Source organism: Maniola hyperantus, chromosome 24 (assembly GCF_902806685.2).
Source record: "Maniola hyperantus chromosome 24, iAphHyp1.2, whole genome shotgun sequence".
Taxonomy (NCBI): Eukaryota; Metazoa; Arthropoda; class Insecta; order Lepidoptera; family Nymphalidae; genus Maniola; species Maniola hyperantus.
In genome coordinates, this window is record NC_048559.1 from 4572678 (window position 1) to 4596766 (window position 24089).

The window sequence follows — 24089 nt, forward strand, 5'->3', positions numbered from 1 at the left end:
AACTCCCGGGTCTTAACAAGAAGTAGGAACGAGCTGTTAGATTTACAGTGCGACAAGGCTCTCTTGGCACTTGAATGACATTGACAGGGGGGCGCTGTTGGAGAACAAAGGCTTAGAATATTCAAACAAGTAAAAAGTGGACACTTCACGGCAACTTAGTTCCGACTTCCGACTTTAGTCACGCGTCAAGGTAGCCTCGTCGCACTGTAAGTAAGTATAAGTTCCGTAGGTATACCTTATACCTATCCCGGTGCTCCGTAGTCCGAATCATAGCGACGTAATAAAATACTAGTTTGTATAAGTGTACTTATTTATTTCATTTATAATTTATATATGTCTGTAAGTGGTATAATTTTACAATATATATATAAACATTCTACTAATTCTATAATACTGAATATAACTTGGTTATGTTTATTTTAAGCTCCTTAGAGAGTTCAATCAAATTTTATGCTATTAAAATGATAAAAGATTTGACTTATAAAGTAGTAACGGCTAAAAAATGCCTGCTTTAATTATTAATAACTAGCTGTCCCGGCGAACATCGTACCGCCTAACAGTCGATTCTTTTTCAGGATTTAAAAAACAAAATATCTCCGTAAGAAACATATCCTCGTACTTCAAGGAATATTATGAAAAGAATTTGTGAAATCGGTTCAGCTGCTCTCGAGATTTGCGATCAGCAACAACATTCAGTGATTAATTTTTATATATAGAGATCAGAAATATTGAGTACCTATATGTGTTCATTTATTTTGAGATAAATTCTCAGATCCAACTGTTTAATTTAAAGTAAATATTTTTTCCTTTTTACTTTACAGTAGGTATGTAGTTAAGTAGCTATAGTACGACAGGTCGAGATGGCAATCGGGGTATGAGGTGGGGGACGTCCCGTACACCCGCACGTCACCCACGCTCGCCTGCAGCGGGTTAGCTCGGGGGCTGTGTAAGTGTGCGGGGCGTTCACTCCTCGATTGCCATTGATATACTTACAAGGTGTAATAATTCCTCTTAGCACAATGCGTAGGTATTGCTCGTAAGAGAGTACAGTATAATAGAGAGAGAGAGCCAGCGCGTGCCAGACCTTCGTTATTTTATTAAAGCTGTAAGTTTCTCTGCGTATTGTCCCCAACACTGGGACGAACGTTTGTTTGGATCATAGTGGCTTTGGGATATAACAGGTAAGTAACGTAAATTTTAAGAGTGGCTGGCAGGTGGTTGCCATGACTAAGTGTCTTGCAATGCATGACGTGATTTCTAATACAATTCTGAAGAAAATATTTTTAAATAAAATGACTTTATACTTTGACGTAGTTAAGATGTTTTACACCTTTATTACCTGTTATCTCCCAAAACCACCATGATCCAAACAAACATCCAAACAAACGTTCCTCCCAGTGTTGGGGACAACACGCAGATAAACTTTCAGCATTCATAAAATAATGAGGGTCTGGCACGCGCTGAGTCTTAGTCTATAATATTCCGTGGTATTAATTCAACTCGTTAATTACCAAAGTCTAATTAAGCTAAACAAACAACTGAAAATACTATGACTATGGTTTCCTTTTTCTTTCTAATATCTGCAGAAAAGAATAGCTTGATTTTTTAAAAATCTTGCAATAGTCGTAATAGTTTGTTTAATTTTTGCGTCAAATACCTACCTAACTAAGTACATTTTAGGTAGGTAGGTAATTATTATTATCGATATCTGAAACAGTGCGCTAAGCTAAAATTCAAACTTGAAGGTGACTAGAATGATGCAATAAATATATTTAAAACTAAATATTTACAGAAACCTAACTTTTAAATCACATTATTTACACAATACTAACATTAGATAAATACTTATACAGTACACTGCAGAAAGTAATGGGTAATGTAGATCAACCTTTAGAAGGAGATAGCAGATTTGTAGAGCATTGTCTCTGCCGTTGAGATCGACAAAACGTCATATAGGTATGACTGACAGAGACAAACACGGCTCTACAAAGCCGAAATTTCATTCTAAATTTACTTTCTGCTGCGTGCTTGTACTTAGTTCGTTAACTTTGAAATTTTCAACTCCTGTTTCACGAAAAATAAGAAAAAATGTCGCTAATATTTTCTAAGTACGATACATCTTCATGACGAAAGCTTCTTGCAGTAGAAGATGTCCTACAGCAAGAGAGCTGACATGAGTGATGAGACACGTTGGATATTTGGGTTCCCAAGTTGTTTGAATGGCGACTCCGCTTCGACATGGGGAGTCAAGACGGCCTCAAGAAGGACCCTGAGAAACACGGCAAGAGCAAGTACTGGAGGTCCCTGCCACAAGTCGGATGGGTAGGTATAATCGAGAGGTTGGTACAGCCATGAGAATTGATAGGTTGACCTTGCATTGGTGATAAGAAAACGCTGCTTGGATCTCCCACCAGGTAGATGGATGATCTTAAATGACTACCTGGAAGCCTCCCTTTTGATGAGTTTTCCCTTTTCCTTGTAAGCGAACTATGTCCAGCCATCCTATGTCCATATTATCAGTCGAAGTGATGACGACCGTTGTTCGCAAATGTTTAGTTCAAAAGCGCATGGCGCAACACTACAAATGTCAGGCAAGCATGCCGCCCGCCATGTTTCCATGCACCCGCATATGTCTGTTCAAGTTGCCCGATTGAGAGAACCTGCGGGAGAAAAAAATTATTTAAAAATTTCATGATTGAATTTCATGATGACTTTTTAGCTATTTAAACAATTTTTTTTTTAAATTGTAGAACAAGTATTATTATAACAAATAAACTATTAATAAACGTAAATCTAAAAAAAAACAACATTAATTAAAACTAAATAAATTAAATTAAATCTAAAACCTCATCGAGACCACCGCAGCGAGGCATTTTACCCAAGATGCTGGCAGCATTACCCCTTTGGATGGCCAAACTAATTCTTTGGCCAAGGTAGCCGCCAGCTCGCGGGTCCCCGGTTGACTCGATAACTCTTTTCGCAATTTCTTCAAAAAGAGCTCGAGCCCCCGAGCCCCACGGCCCCAAGGTCTCCACACCAAAAGGCACGAATACGAAGCTCCCATCGAGGTTTTCATATTTGCGCCTCTTGGCCTGTTCGGCGCTGATGGCTGCTGCACCCGCCATAGAGGAGGTCGCCTGAATGTGGGATGCAGCTAAAGTGTCTACACAAGTGTCTTAAACAATTGTATTATATAAGTCCCGAAAATTGCTAATGTGCGTGGCCGCCATTATAGTGACGTCAGCACTGACTGAAGTTTCGAGTTGATGGTATATTTTTATTTCGGCTGACGTCAAAATGTAGTCATTTCGATGTTAATGAGACATGGTTCCAACGCAATAGCAATTTGCGGGACTTATATTCGAATTTAGAATAAATCATCAACAGTTTTCAAATCACCAAATTAAAATGAAGCACCTCTGAAGCATGCCCTACCAAACAAAATAGAATCATCAAAATCGGTTCATAACTGGCAGAGTAATCGCGTAACAAACATACAAAAAAAACAGTCAAATTGAGAACCTTTTTTGAAATCGGTTAAAAATACTCAAGACCTACTATAAGTCCCACAAATTGCTAATGCGCGTGGCCGCCATTTCAGTGACGAAGTCGACGAAGTGACGAAGTCACCACTAGACTGAAGTTTCGAGCTGATGCTTAGCTGATGGCATATTTTTATTTCGGCTGACGTGAAAATGACGTCATTTCGATGTTAATGAGCCATGGTTCTAGCGGAATAGCAATTTGCGTCTATTATACCCTATTTTCATTCGTTATGATAGTAAACAAAGTTACCAACCTGAGTAGACACAGTTTACATTGGTAAGGTTTTTCCCCAGAATGTATTCGTAAATGTTTGGTCAGTGTTGAGCTGTCGGAGAATGCCTTTTTGCAAGAACGACATCTAAAACAAGAAAAAAAAACCAGTCAAGGGCAAGTCACACACGAAGGGTTCCGTACCATCGTACAAGAAATAACAGTTTTTGTTTCTACTGTAGATGCGCATAGCTATGTGATTTAGTAAACATATTGTAACTACAAATTCACGGTTTTCAGATTTTTTTCCTTATTTGTGCTATAAGACATTGCTAGCTGCCCATACTTCTAGGTCAACGGGAAGTACCCTATGGTTTTTGATTCACCCGAATTAACAGACACGACAGACAATGAAGTGATCCTATAATGGTTCCATTTTGCCTTTTGAGGTACAAAACCCTAAAAAACCAGAATAATTGACTCACTGATAAGGTCGTTCTCCTGAATGTGTTCTCATGTGAGTGGTGACGCTGGAGCTTTGACTAAACCGACGATCGCATATTGGACACCTGCAAAATTAAATTCACAATCTTTAAACGAGACAACGTTGGGACACCGCCTGGAATCGTAAACTAAACGTAAATTCAATCAATCTTCCCATTTGCAGATGACTTGATCCAAACGACAGTTCGTCTTACTTGTATGATATACTTTGCATAATCAAGTCTATGAGCATTTGCAATTATTGCAGAATATACTTATCTATAGTCCACGACAGGTCAAGATGGCAATCGGGGTATGAGGCGGGGGACGCGATTATCGACTTTAACAGCCATTGGAGCATACCTAATACGTTTTATAATTTTACTGCACTGTTTTACTGCATCTAAACACTGTAACTTGTTCCTTACCATCATGTTGGCACTATTGCTTTGTTCGCTTATTACTTAGAAATTAGGGCGGGGCGGGAAACTTCGTACTTGGCGGACGTGAAATTTTCGTGCTTTGTTTTTATTAATTTGTAAATTCAATTTGGAAAAGGATTGGTGTTGTTTTATAGTGTTAATATTGTAGTTTTAGTGACATTTTCATAGTAGTTAGCTGTATATATAGGTAAGTTTTTAAATTTAGTATAGTTTACATTTCAAACTTATGGAGACTCGGCCTCCCGATCCCGGGGGGTCGGATCCCCTGGGATCGTTGAATATTACATCAAAAATGGACGTATTAATTGCGGCGGTCGAGTCGTCAATGGACACTGACGTGTCCGTTGTGTCCAATGCCGACCAACCGTTGAAAAGAAAAATATTTTCACGCATTTGTATGACCTGTAACAAAAGAAAAAGGAAAACAAAAGGTCGAGATGGAAAAGAAAGGTACAGTTGTGAATGCAAGTGTGAACCTGACAATAATAAAGTTCAGAATGCCCCTTACCCAAATCCACAAACTGAATCCTCAAATCCCACCGATAATAGTAATCAATCTTCACTGCCAAAGCGTGTGCCAATTGGTCGTGCTTATTATCAACAATCCGACAATGCCCCATACGTAATACATGTCCAAAAAGAAATTGAAAAAAGTGATAGCTCAACAACTCTACACCCAATAACTTTTGGTAGATTTTTAAAAAACAACAAGTTTAGTGGTGTTGTAAACGGAAGTGTAAAACGTGTGGGTAGAAATCGCATCAGTATGGCATTTTCTACCTACTTGGATGCGAACAATTTTTTAACAAACCCAATACTTGAACCCGCAAAATACAGGGCGTTTATACCCACATTTAATGTTACTCGAATGGGTGTGGTAAAAGGTGTCCCTAATGATTGGTCCGAAGAGGAAGTCTTACTTAACATGAGTGTTCCACTTGGCTGCGGACCAATCATTAAAATCAGGAGGATGAAAAGAAAAATTGTAGTGAATGATGTAAACCAATTCATTAACACGGGGACGGTAATAGTTACTTTCGATGGGCAAATACTGCCTACCCGGGTATATATGTGCTACACTGCTTTACCTGTAGAGTTATACATTTACCCCACTGTGCAATGCTACCAGTGTTGCCGTTTCGGACATGTCAAAAATCAGTGCCGGTCAGTGCCAAAGTGTTATAAATGTAGCCAAGGGCATTCTGGCGACACTTGTCAGGTAGAGGAAGAGTATTACCGGTGTTGCCTATGCAAAGGTTCCCATCAAGCCATAAATAAAAAATGCTTAGAGCATAACAGACAGAGAGCAATAAAAGAAACCATGAGCAAAAGTTGTATTTCGTATATGGAAGCAATTAAAATACATCCACCAGTTTCAAACATGTCATATGCCGAAGCTTTAGTTTCAACGCCTGTGCCATCCTATTCACCACAGGATATACATGGTCCCCAAAAATCTAAACTTCCATCTACTTCAAATTCAATGCCGAATTCGTATAAAAAAACAGTCTTTATAAAGCCAAGATCACCCTCAAAGCATAGCAAAGGCTATGACCGCTCTGCCCACTCAGAAATAATAAGAGATCCTGTTTTACCTAAACAAAAGTTTAATTTTAATAATTATAGTTCTGAAAATAACATGAACATGGCAGACATTATTAAAATATTAATTCAATTATTATCACAATCAAATATAGTTACACCGTCCCACGTTGCCACAGTAATTGAAGCCTTATATCAAATCTCTAATAATAATGGATCACAGAGCCAGAGTGATTCAGTGGAATTGCCTGAGCCTCAACAGTAGAAAACATGACTTAATATATCTTATTAATAAACATGATCCCTTTCTTATCTGTCTCCAAGAGACATGGTTGAGAAGGGAATTTTTGTTCAAAATGCCGGGGTATGTTTGTCTCAGAGAAGACAGACCTGATGGGTATGGTGGAGTGGCCATACTCATCAAAAATACTCTGACATTTACACCTATCACTCTACCTGTACATAGCGATAACTTATCTGTTATTGCAGTTATTGTAAATAGTATATGTTATGTATCTATATATTTCTCTCGTCCTAATAATGAAATATTTAATGAAATAAATGAAATTTTTAATTTTTTACCGAAACCATTTTTATGTTTAGGGGATTTTAACTCTCATCACGAATTATGGGGATGTTCCACATCAACCTTCTATGGAGAAAAGTTGTTAGATTTAATAAGCTCCCATAACTTGTGCATTCTTAATACTGGGTCTCCAACACGGTTGGCACGGACACCTAGTGCTCCAGATTTGTCCATTTGCACTCCTGATCTAGCTTCATCTCTCACCTGGTCAACCGCTGAATCTACTGGTGGTAGTGATCACTACCCTCTAATTATTACTTTCCCTTTTGAAAAACCTCTAAAACATGTAAGACAGCCACGTTTAAAACATAAACTGACAGATGCAAAATGGAGTTTGTATAGTGCAGCCGTTGAAAAGAAAATCAATAATTTACCTGAAATTAGTCATTTGAATATATTAGAATCCTCACAAGCTTTATCTGCAGCTTTAATTGAAGCTGCAGATGAAACTTTTCCAGTAAAAAGGGGTGAGTGCATGGAATTTATTCCATCTCCACCGTGGTGGGATGTAGAGTGCACTAATGCTGTTAAAGAAAGGAAAGAAGCAGAAAAACAATTTTGTCAAAATATGACGGATGAAAATTTTGATAATTACTTAAAAATTGCCAATACCACTAAGGAGCTACTTAGGGTAAAGAAATATGAAGGATGGCACAGGTTTTGTAAATCCTTGAATCCTAATGTTTCACCTCCAATTGTTTGGCAAAATATAAGAAGGTTTAGATCTGCATTTAAAGATTCACAACAGAATAAAATATCCCCAGCTCTAGCAGAGCAAATCATGGATCGTTTGGGTCCTCCTTATGTACCTGAATGTCCCATGGCCTTAACGCCCCTAATAGTATCTAATGATAATTATAATAATGTAGATTTGAATTCGCCATTTACACTTAACGAATTGAAAGGCGTACTGTCATCGACTAAGGATTCTGCACCAGGGGAAGACGGGATTCCTTATTCCTTCTTATCGAATCTTGACGACAATATCCTCAGGTACTACCTTTCTTTGATCAACAACGTTATGATGGTGGGTATCGTCCCCGAATCCTGGAGGTCCCAAACTTTGATCTTATTACAGAAGCCGAATAAATCGAGTTCAGATCCAACATCGTATAGGCCAATAGCATTATCGTCGGTATTAGCTAAAACTGCTGAACACCTCATTAAAATCAGGCTGGAATGGTTTTTAGAACATAATACATTATTATCAAGAAACCAGTTTGGTTTTAGGAAAGGTAAATGTACCCTTGACAGCTTGAGCGTTCTTACCACAGACATAAGACTAAGTTTCTCTAAAAATGAGTCTTTGGTTGCTGCCTTCCTAGACATAAATGCCGCCTATGATAATGTTAATATCTCGATTTTAAAAAATAAATTGCTAGCCCTGAATATTCCTAATTTATTAATTAATTTTATTGTAAATATGTTGTACGAAAGATATATAAAGTATTCGTTAGATTCGTCTGAAAATGAAATTATATATAGAACTGTGTGGAAGGGTTTGCCACAAGGCTCTGTTTTGAGCCCTATATTATATAACATTTATACTTACGATTTGGACATTTCTATTAACAGATATGCAAATGTGCTTCAATATGCAGATGATTTGCTTTTATATGTTGCTGGGCCATCTTTGGATAATATTAGTGAATTGTTAACTTTAGCGTTAAATGCTTTAAAGTGTTGGTTATATAATAATGGGCTAGATTTGTCACCATCTAAAAGTTCTGTTGTAGTATTTTCTCGAAAGCGAAATCTCCCATCTCTTCATATTAATTACAATGGTATTCCGCTAGCAGTTAAAGATAAGGCAAAATTTTTAGGCGTAATATTAGATTCTAAACTTACTGGAGTTCCTCATTTTGAATATGTTTCATTAAGGTGTGAGCGAAATTTGAATATTCTAAGGTGCCTTACAGGAGTATGGTGGGGTGCACACCCTTTTACAATGAGATTGTTATATAATGCTTTAATAAGAAGTGTTTTAGACTATGGAACATTCTTATTACACCCTGGTAATACAACTGCAGCTAAAAAGCTGGATATGATCCAGTCGAAGGCTTTGAGGTTAGTTACAGGTGCGATGAAATCGGCTCCGACAAATTGTCTTCAGGTAGAATGTTGTGATCCGCCCTTATATATGAGAAGACAATTCCTCTGTGATAAATACTTTTTTCGTACATTACAGCTAAGTTCCCATCCGTTATTTTCAAAAGTACGACAACTTGCATATCAGGTTGATACCTGCAATTACTGGACCCATAAAGACTCTCCATGTCTTGTAAAAAGTCTTAGAAAATATGAAAGTTTGGGAGCTCCCACCCATCGAAGTATTACTCTTCCTCTATACCAGCATAACTACAAAAGCCTTATTGCTGTCCCGCAAATTAAATTCGATATAGGATTAAAATTAAAAGATAACCTTAATTCAAAACAGGAATTTACTAACATCGTCAATAATAAATGGCCCGACAGGCACTATGTGTTCACAGATGCTTCTAAGCATGAGGATAGGAGTTGTGTTGGGGTTGGGGTATATCATTCACAATATAAAGGTATACAACAAATTAAACTTCCACCTGAAACTTCCGTTTACACCGGTGAATGTTATGGTTTACTTAAAGCTTTAGAATATGTTTTAATTTTAAAGATACCGAAAACCATAATATTTTCTGATTCCCGCAGTGTTTTAGAAGCTATTAAAAGATTTCCATTCAAATCCCATAAACAGTCTCCAATTGTTTTTGGGATTAGAGATCTTTTATATAAATGTTCACAGAGAAATTGCGATGTTGTCCTAGCTTGGGTACCAAGCCATGTGGGCATTCTCGGAAATGAAAGAGCTGATCAATTGGCAAATGAGGCTATACGCATTGGAGATACTGTCCCATACACCAATTATTGTTCTGACCTGATAAATTTATCCAAAGTATATTTGTATGAAACCTGGGATGGGGTATGGAATAACGATAGTTCAGTAGGTAAACATTATAGAAAAATTCAGACGTCCATTCCGAGAAAACCATGGTTCAGTCGATTAGTTTTCTCCAAAACTGTCACCTCTGTTCTGTGTAGAATACGCTTGGGTCATGTTTGTACACCAGCCCATTTGTACAAGATGAAAATTGTTCCCGATCCTTACTGTTCCTGTGGGGAGTATGGGGACTTGAATCATATTTTCTTTGCATGCACTTTGTATGATCGGTCTGCCTTTCTTGCTCATCTCGAATCATTGCATATACCATTTCCTACATCTATAGTTTGTTTATTATATACTAATTCTTCAAATATTTATAAAGTTCTAGCTTTGTTCCTAGAAAAAAATGATATCAAGTTATAGTATATATGTGGGTATATTATTATTAGATTAGTGAAAACCTTATCCTTTTCCTTTCAAATTCCAAATCCCGATTTTTCAATTTTATCCATAGTTTCCCTAACTTTAATAAATAACAAACCTGACATTGGCTAATCTGTGTAAAGCCAAACAAAAAAAAAAAAAAAAAAAAAAAATTAGGGCTTATTATTGTGTAAACTGCAATAGTGCCAACATTACGGCAAGGAACAAGATATAGTGAACGGTTTGTAGAAATCTATTATAAAAACTGACTGTAGGCTTCTTACCTAAAAGGCTTTTGTCCCGTATGTGTTCTAACATGAGCTGTAAGGTTGGCAGCTTGGGAAAAGCTTTTATTGCAGTCGCCACATCTGTATGGCCGTTCCCCTGAATGCGTCCGAAGGTGTGTTTTCAGCGTGCTGGGCCTAGCGTAAGTTTTGCCACAAATTCGACAGAGGTTGGGCTTTTGCTCGTCGTCTTCTGAACAACCACTTAGAGCTCCAACCTGGTTGAAAAATTGCGGAATTTAAAATGAAATCGTAAGTATGTATTTTTTGTTTACCAAATCTCGTGGGTATAATTAAGTCTTAAAGTAGGTATTGACTTGACAATGGAGAGAGAGATGTGAAGTTTTTCAAAAGCCTCAATAGATTTTTAGGGGGCAGACTTAGTCTGGAAGGCACTTCTAGCATAAGTTAGTTAGTCTTGTATAAAAAAGGCAAAAGTGTGATGAAGTTTTTTGAGATTTATTGTACCTACTTATTTTAATTAAGAGCCTCGATAGCTCAACGGTTAAAGGAGCGGACTGAAATCCAAAAGTTCGCCGGTTCAACCACCACCCGTTGCACTATTATCGTACCTACTCCTAGCACAAGCTTTACGCTTAGTTGGAGGGGAAAGGGGAATATTAGTCAGCATAATAACCTTGGCAAATATTAAAAAATATACCTATATTAACAAGGTTTTCTATAGACATCGAGATGAACATGCTTATCATTTTGTAGAAAACTTCTTTCTAAATCTAAATCTCTATTTTTACTCACTTGCACTTTCCCCGACGCATTCACACAAGTAGAATAACCAAAATCCTGATGCATTTGCCCCTGGTGATTCAATATGTATCCGTTGCCCATTTGATCTTTCTGTTCCTGCATATACATTTTTGATGGCGACCTTTTCAACATCGGACCCAAGTTCTTTTGACTCGAAAAGTTTGGCTTTTGTTGGAACAAGTAGTTCGGATTTGGCTTTTGGGCATTTTGTAACTGTAAAGGTTTGAAGGTGGAAGTTGCTGTAATTAAGGGGTCGGATTGGTTTGGTGGTCGAAAGTCTGCTGTGAAGGAGTAGGTGGCTGCTGGATAGGATGTGGGAATGACGTTTTGTGTTTGGGGGTAGACGACGTTTACTGACGGGGTGGCTGCGTTTTGATTCCATTGCATCTAGGACAAAAATTTTAGGACATTAGATGGATTGTTTCTCATTTTTTTTTAAACAGGCTCAATAAAAACCATTCATAGTTAGATCAAAAGTGTGTGAAGACCCTACCTACCTAATGACATAATATAATATCTAACTTTAGCATTTATGAAACAAAGTCAAAGTCAAAGTCAAATGATTTATTCAAAATAGGTAATAAATTAAGTACTCTTTTTGATGGTCAGATGTTGGATTTGTAAGATATAGTGGTGATAATTACTACGCAAACTTAAAACTAAACCTACGAGGGTTCCAAACGCGCCCAGGTCTCAGAAGAACCCACAACAAACTCAGCTAAACTAATTTTTAAAATGCTCCATTCAAAAAGATATGATGGCATAAAATCAGTTTAATCTCTTTGGCTATGTTGGACAACGAGTTCTAGTGGTAGAATTAGATAGAGAAATCTACTGAGAGTATATATATATATATAGTGCATTCAATAGTAACTGGCGTGTTTCCACTTGGAACGTCATTAGAAATAACAAAAAAAACTGGCTTGTACAACCGCTTGCTGCTCGCTATTTTTATTTACTAAAAATACTTTACGTACTTGTGAGCAGAGCTGATCAGGTGGACATCCGTGCATGGTCATGTTCATGGAGACGTTGACGCTCATGGTGGGGAAGATGGGGGCGCTGCCGTAGTGCTCGTAGTACGGGTATCCCCCACTGCTGTTCACCACCATCTGGACATAATATGACTGTAGTTGAGCCATCACAAACGTGTGAACTGGGTCATAAATCATTTTTATCGGAACTCTCGTTCGCACTTTCAGGCCTTATGGAACTGGAACCCGATTCTCTGGTATTGTGTGTAAAAGTAAAATCTGTCGATAGTCGATAACAGGCAGAGCGAGGGGAAATAACACAAAATAGATATACCTATATACCTATATCGCTTGCGTCCGAACGGTATCCCTTTATCGATAACGACTTCTGCAGTATTCTCACAACCCTATGATCGTAATGATTTATGACTCAGTTCGCACGCCCAACTACTTATAGCTTATGCCCGCGATTTCATCCACATGGACTACGGATTTCAAATCCCTATTTTACCACCTTATTAGGGTTGAATTTTGGAAAATCATTTCTTAGCGCATGTCTTCGTCATAATAGAGCTGCATGCCAAATTTCAGCGCGATCCGTCTGGTGGTTTCAAGTTTGAGTTGTGCGTTGATGGATCAGTCAGTCACCTTTTTCATTTATATATTTAGAAGAAGATTAAAATGATAAAAGATCTTCTTTATAGCGGAGAGTCGGTAGACATTTACACAGGAACGAATCTCTGCTCTCTGCTGCAGTAGGTAGGTACCTACATAATATTTTTCGGCATAAAATAAATTGTAGGTAGTTAATTTAGTTAGTTACCTTCGTAGATACAGTACCTAATAAAGGTAGATTGAAGTACTGTGTAACCGCGTATGAGATAGCGATAGCACGACGTAAGGATGAATAACACTACAATTAAGTATTACCATTGTTTAGTAGTCAACATTTGTATTAACCGATCAACAATATTTGTATTAAACGTTTTTTATGTGAAAACAAGTAAATAACTAATGAGAAATACAATTACGCCATGAATTCTCAAAGTTTGTTTTGCAACTAAAGTTGCATTCCTTGTACTTATGTATTCTTGAAAAAAACCAGTTACACGATAAGGGACAAAAATAGGTTAGCTGCGTCTCTATTTATCACATTAGTAGGTAACTTTATCTGTGCTCTCTTTTTAGTGTGAATGAGAAAGCAAACGTTCCTGTATCTACCTTTATTACTCTATCTACGGTTACCTTAGAAGTTGGATTAATCACGAAGTAATTTTTAGAATAACAAGAATTAAAAAAAAAATGTAAGTATATAGGTAGGTATTTAATTATTTTGTATAAGTACCTACCTACCTACGCCTTATTATTGTCATACATATTTATTCTAGGTAAGTACAAGTCATCATTAACCTAATTTCAATCGTCACAAAATCGAAATAGGAAAATTACGTACTAATCAATCAAACATGATAAAACGTATCAAATTCATAAGTATTCCTATAGAATACGCAGTAATCCCCAACCCAATATTAATTACAAGTATTTCATAACCACCCCATAAGTTACCGATTCACCCCAATCTACCCAAGCAACTAAACAGTAGGGTAACTAAACCTATATTCAACTCTTTCGCTCGCGTAGCTATAATACTGGGTGTGAGAGAGATACCTGCGGGTGCACGGTTTCCGACGCGCAGTCTCCATGGACGACGGCGTGTTTCAGCGAGAGGAGGACGTCCGCCGCCTCCCCCCCGCCCCGCTCCCTGCATTCCCCCCCGTTGTTTCTGCTGAAAGGAATATCGCAGCTGAAAATTGGGAAGCCATTTTCTATTGCAATCTAAACTTATACAGGGTGTTATTTTGTTAGCAAAGTGAGATGAAAAGTCTGAAAACCTAGAGAAGCCTGTTTAATAATGCGTCTAATTTAAAGAAAAGAAAAACTGTATGAATTCTGAAATATTGAAACTGTATTGAAAGTGTGTACTGTTCGGACATTTTTGTACAAAGCACGGGAATGGGAACCGTATCGGAATTTTTCGTTAAACAATCAGCAGGTATCACTATGTGGGCCGACGACATAAGTACATCAAACAGTTCAGGCGGCGCGGCGCAAGACCGTGGTGTGTGGAAGTCCCTACAAGAGAGTAGAGACCTATGTGATATGTCCAGCAGTGGACGTCTATCGGTTGAGAATAATGATGATGATGATGATGATGATAATGATCAGTATCCTGAGGCGGGAATTGAACGCCGGATCCGAAACAAAACTAGTAAATTAAGTCATAGACATCGCTACCGCAACAGGTACCTACCTATACAGTAGGTACAGGTCGAGATGGCAATCGGGGTACCTATGAAGCGTGGGGTCGCCCCGCACATCCGCACGTCACCCGCACTCGCCCGCGCCGGGTTAGTGCGATGGCTGTGCGGTAGTGTGGGGCGTTCGAACTATACCTAGGCAGTCTAGGCACCTATTCAGTGTTACAAATTACAATACAAGGGGCCAAAGTGATATTTTGTTTCTCGAAGGCGTTATTTTGATTCAAAACAGAAAATCTAAAGTAGGTACTTAGAATCCTGAGCGTAGCGAGGAATTCAATAGGTAGGTAAGTAGGTAGGTCTACCTATACGCCGCCCGAGAAGTATGTAGGTATTTTGACCCTGACTCGAGTGACACCAGACACACACTATTTTTCATCACTATGGATACCTGATGGTATCACTATGGGTGGAAGGAACCCTATCGTCATCATCATCATCATCACGTGCCTTCTCCGAAAAGAAGTTTGACGATCATCATCCGAAAAGCTTCTCTATCTAAAGCCTCATCTTTTATGCCAGGAACTGAGGTTCTTCTTATTTTTACTTTTCGTCACGGAACCGTATAAATAATGCATAACAGCAAAAAACTTACTTGTAACCAGAACACGGCGAGAACGGGAACAGCGACGGTAGGGGATCCAGCTCGAGTGGTGGTAAGGAGAAGGAGCCCATGTCCTCGGCGGGCCAGCTCGGCTCGTTCACATCGCCCAGCCCCACATCGCACGTAGCGATGGACTCGCTCAGTGCGTTGAGCTCCTCCCCATTCTCCGGGCAGCAGTTCTCGGTCTCTTGCTGGGAAAATACACGTAGCTTCAGTATGAGAAAAATTCTGCAGCCGTAAAAATAAGTACACGTGGCTTCAGTATGAGCAAAATTCTGCGGCTGTAAAAATACACGAAGCTTCAGTATAAGCAAAATTCTGCGGCTGTAAAACTGACTTGGAATTCCTACTAAAGGGTTATAATCTGTGCTAACTTTAACTAGAGAACTTGTTCTATTTCGAGCGTTGAGCTTCCTAAGATTTTTTTTCTTGAATCACCTGATGGCTTAAATTGTGTGCTGAAAGATTTCAACGTAAAATCCAGAGAATCCTCTATGATTGTCTAATTAAAACTGAACCCAGTAATGGGCAATAGAGCCAGGTTGAGTGGTGGTAACGAATCCTAAGGAGAAGGAGCCCATGTCCTCGGCGGGCCAGCTCGGCTCGTTCACATCTCCCAACCCCGCATCGTAGGTACGGAACGATGGACTCGCTCAGCGCGTTGAGCTCCTCCCCATTCTCCGGGCAGCAGTTCTCGGTCTCTTGCTGCGAAAATGTACGTAGCTTCAGTATAATACCTAAGCCAAATTCTGAACCTAAGTACATAGGTAAAGCCTAAAGCTGGAAATTCCTACTAAACACTAAGAATCTGTGGAAGTTTGGAATAGAGATCTTGTTTTATTTTAGGTCAAGCGTTTGTCTATAATGAATTTAAAAAAAAACCTGGCAGCAATCCTCCAGCAGTTCTTGCAGCGCGTCACAATTACTACCTATAGCTATAGCTGTTGTTGGGTACCATACGGTGCAGGAGCAGCTCACAGCTTCGAACGCTTGGCCACGTTTATTCGGTTTTTAATCAGTTATCACCTAGTTACCTGACAGCAGTCCTCCGGCAGGTCGCGCAGCGCGTCGCAGTCGCACGGCTGCAGCGGGTCGCAGCACAGCGCGTGGCAGCAGCCCAGGAACTGCGGGTTGTTGGGCACGTAGCAGTCCATGGCGCAGGGCGCCGCGCAGGGGCGGGATCACAGCTTCCGACGCTTGGCCATCCCTGCAATGGGATGGGGAAGCCACACCTATTTTAGTGGGACCACTCTATGCAGACTGCTAAAACTTTTATCAATTTTTACACGAATATGAGTGTTAAGTTTTTTTTTATTTCTTAATCATTATTCCATCTTAAATTCTAAATGCCTGAACAGTCTCGTCACAATCCTTATTTTATCCGGAGTGACACAGGTGATTCTGCAAAAAAAAAATTGCAGCTTCGTGGCGACATTTTCAAATGTTAAAAATTTTACTTTTTAGATCGTTTCTTTGGCAGAGCAGTGGTGTTTTTAATTTTTTTTAAATTACTACGACTTGTTCACTCGATTTCATTACTTATCTATACACGGTGAAGTTTTAGTGGTTGTTTTCCCGCGGCAGAACAATTTGCCCTCAGTAGTACTATCGAAATTTTGAGTTAAACTGAAAAACTAAAAATGTTTTTGTTTTGAAATAAATAAAAAAAAATTGACAACTCGAAAGTGTGAGAAACAATAGTAACTCCCTAGACGTAACGTGAATAGTAGGTAGGTAACCTACATCCACTCGAACCGCGCTGCCAATAAAGTGAAAAAGTTTAGAGCAAAATAAGCTCTTGTGCGTAGTGATACGGCATAAACTAGCCTGTGCGCACGCGGTATCACTATTGGTTCGACGTCTTATTCGATTTTTGTTTTTCTCGATTGTAAATTTGACATTTTTGACTCTAATATTTTTCATATTTATAAATCGATTGTAAAACCAAGACAAAATCATTTCGCTTCGGGAAAACAACCACTAAAATTTCAGCGTGTATATGAGGGTATGTAAGATTAATATATGATTGTATGAAATAGGTTGAAGGTTGAAGGATACAGGATTACGCTAGGGCAGCAATAGCGCCTCCTCAGACAGTGATTATCGCTAAATCAAAGCCATCAAACTAATTTGGTTTTTGTATTGGTTGGTTCTTGGTACATTGCTGCTTCACTGAGCGATATAAAAATAATGTTTATCAGCAAATCTTCAATGGATTACAAATAAATGTCAAATGAGCTTTGGATTGGATTTTATTCATTGATGATATCCCAATCCCATGTTATATAATATGAGTAGACTGTATGGGCGATATAGTACGACAGTGCAACCTAAACTCTATATACAGGATGTAACCTGAACGCTAGCAAAAACTTAACGTTATTGTTATACTACCTAAACACAATCCGATAGGTACCAATAAACATTTCCCTCTTTTTAAATTTCAAACCCGCAATGTATAGCGTGCAAGCTTGGGTCTACGGCACGGCATTGACTCCGAGTAGCCTACTTACGCAACGTTCGTTTACCTCTAGCGTCAGTCAGATGCTTTATTTGCGCTCCGCGCGTCGTTCGCATGGAATTAGATTTTCAAAAATCCCATGGAAACTCTATGATTTTCCGGGATAAAAAGTAGCCTATGTCACTCTCCAGATGTGAGAAGAAATCAGGTCAATCCGTTGCTTCGTTGCGGCGTGATTGAAGGACAAACCAATAAACCAACAAACACACTTACGCATTTATAATATGGGTAGTGATATATCGTAATTTTTTTCAAAATTATAGGATTTTTAATAAATTTTTTTTCGCGTTTTTTTTGTAGTAACTATCATATCAGTAATCATCAGTAGGTAGGTACTATCACCTGTCTTCGGTTTTGCCAGCGTTCTGCTTACATCCTGTATATAATATGTTGGAGGTAGGGTAGGTAGCAACTTACCAGCATTCTCTAGACTCTACACCGACCGCGAGATTAGACCTCATATTATCTCGACTTAGGTGGCTGTTTACTGCATAACGCGGTCCTCATTGTACCAACTACCTACTCTATTTTAGTCTTGGAAAGCTTCGCGATTTTTGTAACCTATACCTACCTAACGTATACTGTACTTTTAAGGTTCGTACGCACCTGAGCGGCGCGGCGCGGCGCTTCAGTCCGACTGCAGAACGCTTCACCTCAGGCCGCTCGACGGTGCCTACCGCACTACAACTTCAGTACGCGGCAGCTCGCGTCACTTGCGCGTCACTTCTACACCCGTTCGCGTACGAGCAACAACGTCGCAAGATGAGCGACAGTGAAGAGGATTTGATTATTATTTCTTTGTTGTGCAGAAGAAGAACGAATTATCGAAGAGAAAAAACCGGCCAAGTGCGAGTCAGGCTCGCGCAATGAGGGTTCCGTACTACAGTCGTATGATTTCGATAATTCAAAAACTATGATGCATAAAAATAAATAAAAATCTGTTTTAGAATGTACAGGTGAAGACCTTTCATATGATACCCCACTTGGTATAGTCACTCACTTCGAAAGTTGAAAATACTAATCTAAAATATTAGTTCATGACCACAATTTAATTTTTTTTGTGTGATCTAACCCTAAATTCACGGTTTTCAGATTTTTCCCCAAATGTCAGCTATAAGATCTACCTACCTGCCAAATTTCATGATTCTAGGTCAACGGGAAGTACCTACCCTGTAGGTTTCTTGACAGACAGACGGACAGACAGACAGACAGACAGACAGACAGACAGACAGACAGACAGACAGACAGACAGACAGACAGACAGACAGACAACAAAGTGATCCTATAAGAGTTCCGTTTTTCCTTTTGAGGTACGGAACCCTAAAAAAGAAGAAGAAATGGATTGCTGACATACCAAAGTCACGCTATCAAGAAGGATATCACATTTTGTTTCCTCGCCTTCTTAATGACTCTGTACCATTTCACATTTACTTCAGAATGTCAAAGACAAAATTCTTTATGCGATTGCCTAATAGTTTTTGTGGAAATTACATTAGAAACAATAGGTATACCACACAGGTCGGTAATATAATCCTACAAGAAACCTATGTCCAGCAGTGGACATATCTATCGGTTGATGATGATGATGATGATGATAGTTTTTATGGAAATTATAAAAAAATATTTATGCATATCCATACTTATATTATTATCAACGCAAAAGTGTATTTGTCTGTCTATCTACTAGCTTTTCACGGCTCAACAGCTTAACCGAATTTGATGAAATTTGGTACAAAGTTGAATTACATCCCGGGGAAGGACAGGCTACTTTTTATCCTGGAAAATGAAAGAATTTCCACGGGATTGTTAAAGGCCCATTTATATGAAGTTTGGACCAGAGGTAGCTTGCATTCCGGGAATTGACAGAGGTAGGCAACTTTTTATCCCGGAAAATCAAAGAGTTCACACGGGATTAAAAATCTAAAAAAAAATGCAACTAGATGATGCCTGCGACTTCGTCCGCGTGGATTTAGATTTTTCTATAGGTGAGCACATTTCCGGGAATTACCTACTCGTACCTATATACCTGAGATAGATTATACCCTGTAGGATAAAAGTAGCCTATGTGTGCCTACACATAGGCTAGTTTTATCCCGAAAATCAAAAAGGTTCCACGGGATTTTTAAAAAACCTATATCTACGCGAACGAAGTTGCGGGCATCAGCTAGTCCCTTAGGTTCTGTGGAAATTACATTAGAAAAAGCATTTTCGCAAAATGTCTTTGTTTTATGTGCAATAGAATATATAAAATAGGCAGGTAAACACAGGTACATATTATATCTAAATACCTATATAAAAGAAAAAGGTGACTGACTGACTGATCTATCAACGCACAGCTCAAACTACTTGACGGATCGGGCTGAAATTTGGCATGCTGGCTAGCTAACTAGCTAATATGACGTAGACAACCGCTAAAAAGGGATTTATGAAAATTCAACCCCTAAGGGGGTAAAATAGGGGTTAGAGATTTGTGTAGTCCACGCGGACGACGTCGCGGGCATAAGCTAGTATAATATAAACACAAGTACAACAATAGGTAGGCATATTTCCGAAACTATTAATTCTACCTAGATGAAGTAGGTAGGTATAATATGTACATAATATATTATAGTTATTTAATCAGGATTATTTTTACCATTGATGTTTTCTCATAACGCTCGGAGAGACATTTATACATTTAGACACTGGGAAGGGGGGAAGCCGACATCCTAGGGGTTGGGACCTTTGAGGATATACTTCTAAGAGCATGAGGAACACGTCATGTGTCAAAAATTAAACCTACGTTATTTATTTTGAGGTCTATCTTGCCGATTCTTGCCTGTACTTTAAATACCTAACAAGATGCGCGTGTATCTTATTCGAGCGACGTACGCATACTGAAGCGCCGCGCCGCGCCGCTGGGTATGTCGCACTAGCGTCACTGCACTGCGCGTCGCTTCGGTGCGCTTCAAAATATTCTCTCCAGCCGTGCCGCGCGGCAACGCGCGGTGAAGCGCCGCGCCGCGCCGCTCTAGTGCGATATGCGCCATACAAAATGATAGAAATGATATTTTGAAGCTCTGTGCCGCGACGTGAAGCTCACTGAAGCGCCGCGCCGCGCCGCTCAGATGCGTACGAACCTTTAGGCGAATTAATGTGTATTAATTTTGCGAATAATGTGTAGATATTAAAAATAATGCGCATGGAGCTGCGGCGACTCCGTGCGCATAAGGTAAGTACCGTACTTACCTTATGCGCACGGAGTCGCCGCAGCTCCATGCAGTACGGCAACTTCCTTATAAATTATATTATGATAGCCCACTTGATATAGTTATCTTACTTAGAAAATTGAAAATACTAATTATTAGTTCATGACCACAATTTTTTTTTGTGTGATCTGACCCTAAATTCACGGTTTTCAGTTTATTCCCCAAATGTTAGCTATAAGATCTACCTACCGGCCAAATTTCATGATTCTAGGTCAACGGGAAGTACCCTGTATGTTTCTTGACAGACAAACGGACAGACAGACAGACAGACCGACAGACAGACAACAAAGTGATCCTATAAGGGTCCCGTTTTTCCTTTTGAGGTACCGAACCCTAATAACGTCATTTTATTACTACAGTCCAAGACCCTATTGGTTTTGTTTCAGGTTAATGTGGCTTTTAATAATCCCTTAGCGACTACAATATTACGTAATCAGAATCACTAATCACTCGTTTGATCTAACAGGATTTAAACTTATTTTTACGTTAGCTTAGAGTGGGTTATTTGGTAGCTATTATTAACATATTTAAATGGAGGTAGGTATTATAGGGTACCTAATTTTTTATTTATATACCTTTAAAACTAGAGTGAATACTTAGGCATCTTCTATAGGCAAGCGCGCTCCAATCTTGACCCATCATTGCTTTTGAGCATGATTGTCGTCAAGGGCATAGGTACCTATCTTGCAATAAATAAAATAAAATTTGAGTATCGAATTTGTATAAAATCAGTATTATAAACTAGCTGATGCCCGCGACATCGTCCGCGTGTAATGTAGATAACGGGTACATACCCACCTACCACGATTAATTTGATGCATAGATTAATTATTGGTCTCGCTCCGCTCTACATTTGATGTTTTTATTTGTCGATATTTCAACCCAATTGCACGGGTCGTGGTCACGACGGGAATGGACGTTCAGTCGTGACCACGACGCGACGCCATCATACATACGTCAAAGCGAGACAACAATAGTTGATGAACAGAAAACTTCAGGAAGGAGGAATCAGAATTTGCGGAATGTTCTAAATTCAAATTAGGTACATTAGGTACATCCCTTAAGACGTAATGGATTTCAGTACAACATTACAACCCGCCTAAGTCATAGGAATGTTAATATGACGTACTTTACCTTTAGATAACAGGTCTGTAATGAGGCATTGTCGAGCGAGTGGTGTGAAAAGGCAGTTTTAGTCCGCTTACAGCCAGCTTCTTAGAAAAATTTTAAGAGCATGTGAAGTGAAAAAAATACTTCAACATCGAATTGAATAAAAACTGAAACTTCTCTAGTAGCTTTACTTTTTACAATTTGTATCTACTTTCCTAATCTTCCGCTATTTTTAGGGTTACGTACCTCAAAAGGAAAAAGAAACCCTTATGGGATCACTTTTTTGTCTGTTTGTCTGTCTATCAAGAAACCCTATAGGATACTTCCTGTTGAACTAGAATCATGAAATTTGACTGATGGTAGCAAGGTCTTAAAGGAAAAAATCCGAAAACCATGACATTGTGGTTACATCACAAAAAAATAATTCATGAACAAATAATTTCAACTTTTAAAGTGGGGAATCGTAATAGGTATGTAAGGGCTTCACCTGTACATTCTAAAACATATTTTTATTTATTTTTGTGTCCTATAGTTTTTGATTTATCATGCAAAATGTCGCAAATTACGAGGCCTCAGTGCGCGAGTGTGAGTCGCATTTGACCGGTTTTTTGAGATTGCTACAATAATTATTATTTTATAACTTCATTTTTAAAACCGGAGGGCTGGCAGGTACCTCGGCTCGCATTTAGTATTTACTATTTAGCGAGTTTACGATTCCAGCTTTCTTTTGTTTTTCGAAGTATTTTTGATTTGCAATTTCTAATAAATTGTTTGTTTTAAATTATTTTTAGCAATGGCACCCTATCCTATCGACTAGTCACTGTCACTTATTGATTTCGAATTTGACTCGCGCACACACCTCTTGATAAGTTTACATGTTTGATAATTAATTTTAAAAAAAACATTAACCCACCTTTTTCAAGAAACAATCCAAAATAATCCAATAATTGCGAACGATAAATATATTGAACCACATCACAAAATCACAGTAACACAAAATAAATTTCCCACTAATTAAATTAAACGGACACATGCGCGATGGCAACATATGATTTTCGAGCCCATTTTCGGACGAGCCTTTCACCCTTGCAGGGTAGTGTTGGTGACTAAATGACTATCAGTTAAGTGCAGTCGTCCGCCCCCACGTTAATTGGCTGTTTGTATCTTGTGTTCGTAGTCTCAACCCCTCTGAAAAAAAAACATGACATATTGCGCGCGGGAAAGCCGCTGTCAACGTATCAAGTTAGTATCAGGCGGATGGACAGCGGAAGCATCGTTTTTGTGGTGAGAAACGTTTAGTGCTATCTGATCTCGTTTATATGATTAAACTATTAGAGTTTAATTAAACAGTGGTTGCGCTGAAATAAGTTTTTTTTAACCATTGCTGATCATGAATAATATTCTCGTTTTCCCTCCAACTAAGCGTAAAGCTTGTGCTAGGAGTAGGTACGACAATAGTGCAACGGGTAGGGTTTGAACTCCCGACCTTTCGTTTGCAAATTGAATATTGATGTTAATATATTGTGTTAATAGGTACATTCATTTTTTAGAGAGTAGATAACAGCGCAGGCCTGCGCTACGCCGTAGACTCTGTAATAGTTACATCAAAAACACTCTCTCACATTTTCAGCTTTGCTAGTTAGGGTTGTATTTCAGTTATAAAACTTAAAGCTAGCCTTATCTAAGTAATTACTATACAAATCATGTCCACGTGGAATTGTGCCAAGAATACTGGCTGCATTTCCGTGATTCACAGCTAGGCTGATCCGTTGGGGGAAAAAAATGAGCCAGCCTTTCTCTCACCATACATGAGGCTAATTAATCGGGGTGAATCGTCTCGTAAACATTTTGTAGCACTAGACTCTATGGCCCCAGGGTCTCCACGGCAAACGGAACAATAATGTAACTCTCTATAAGAGTGGCATACTTGCGCCGCTTGCCATTTTCAGCCATTTCTGCTGCGACTCCCGGTCTTGATGCTGTCTCCCTGATATATTAGGTAGGTAGTTATTTTTAATACCCATGTACTAAAAGGGTAAATTAAAAGTTAAAATATGTACCTACAATGAGACGAAAACGTCTAGTTAATTGATGATATACTAGATGGCTATGCTA

General features: G+C 38.8%; 1 protein-coding gene and 1 long non-coding RNA gene across 2 annotated transcripts; both read right to left on the minus strand.

Annotated features, from left to right (window-relative positions):
• Positions 1–298: 298 nt before the first annotated feature.
• Positions 299–23130, minus strand: LOC117993699 (protein glass-like). The gene is made up of 10 exons (XM_034981513.2): positions 22888–23130; positions 16130–16302; positions 15087–15286; positions 13842–13959; positions 12177–12311; positions 11191–11586; positions 10435–10652; positions 4242–4325; positions 3800–3904; positions 299–2660 (listed from the first exon to the last, which is right to left on the minus strand). Exons 2-10 carry the CDS (start codon positions 16247–16249, stop codon positions 2588–2590), a joined length of 1449 nt encoding a protein of 482 aa, XP_034837404.1. The 5' UTR covers positions 16250–16302; positions 22888–23130; the 3' UTR covers positions 299–2587.
• LOC138404028 (uncharacterized) lies at positions 6792–8124 on the minus strand. Its single transcript, XR_011238127.1, has 2 exons — positions 7185–8124; positions 6792–7087 (listed from the first exon to the last, which is right to left on the minus strand). It is a non-coding gene; the product is annotated as an uncharacterized lncRNA (long non-coding RNA).
• Positions 23131–24089: the final 959 nt, after the last annotated feature.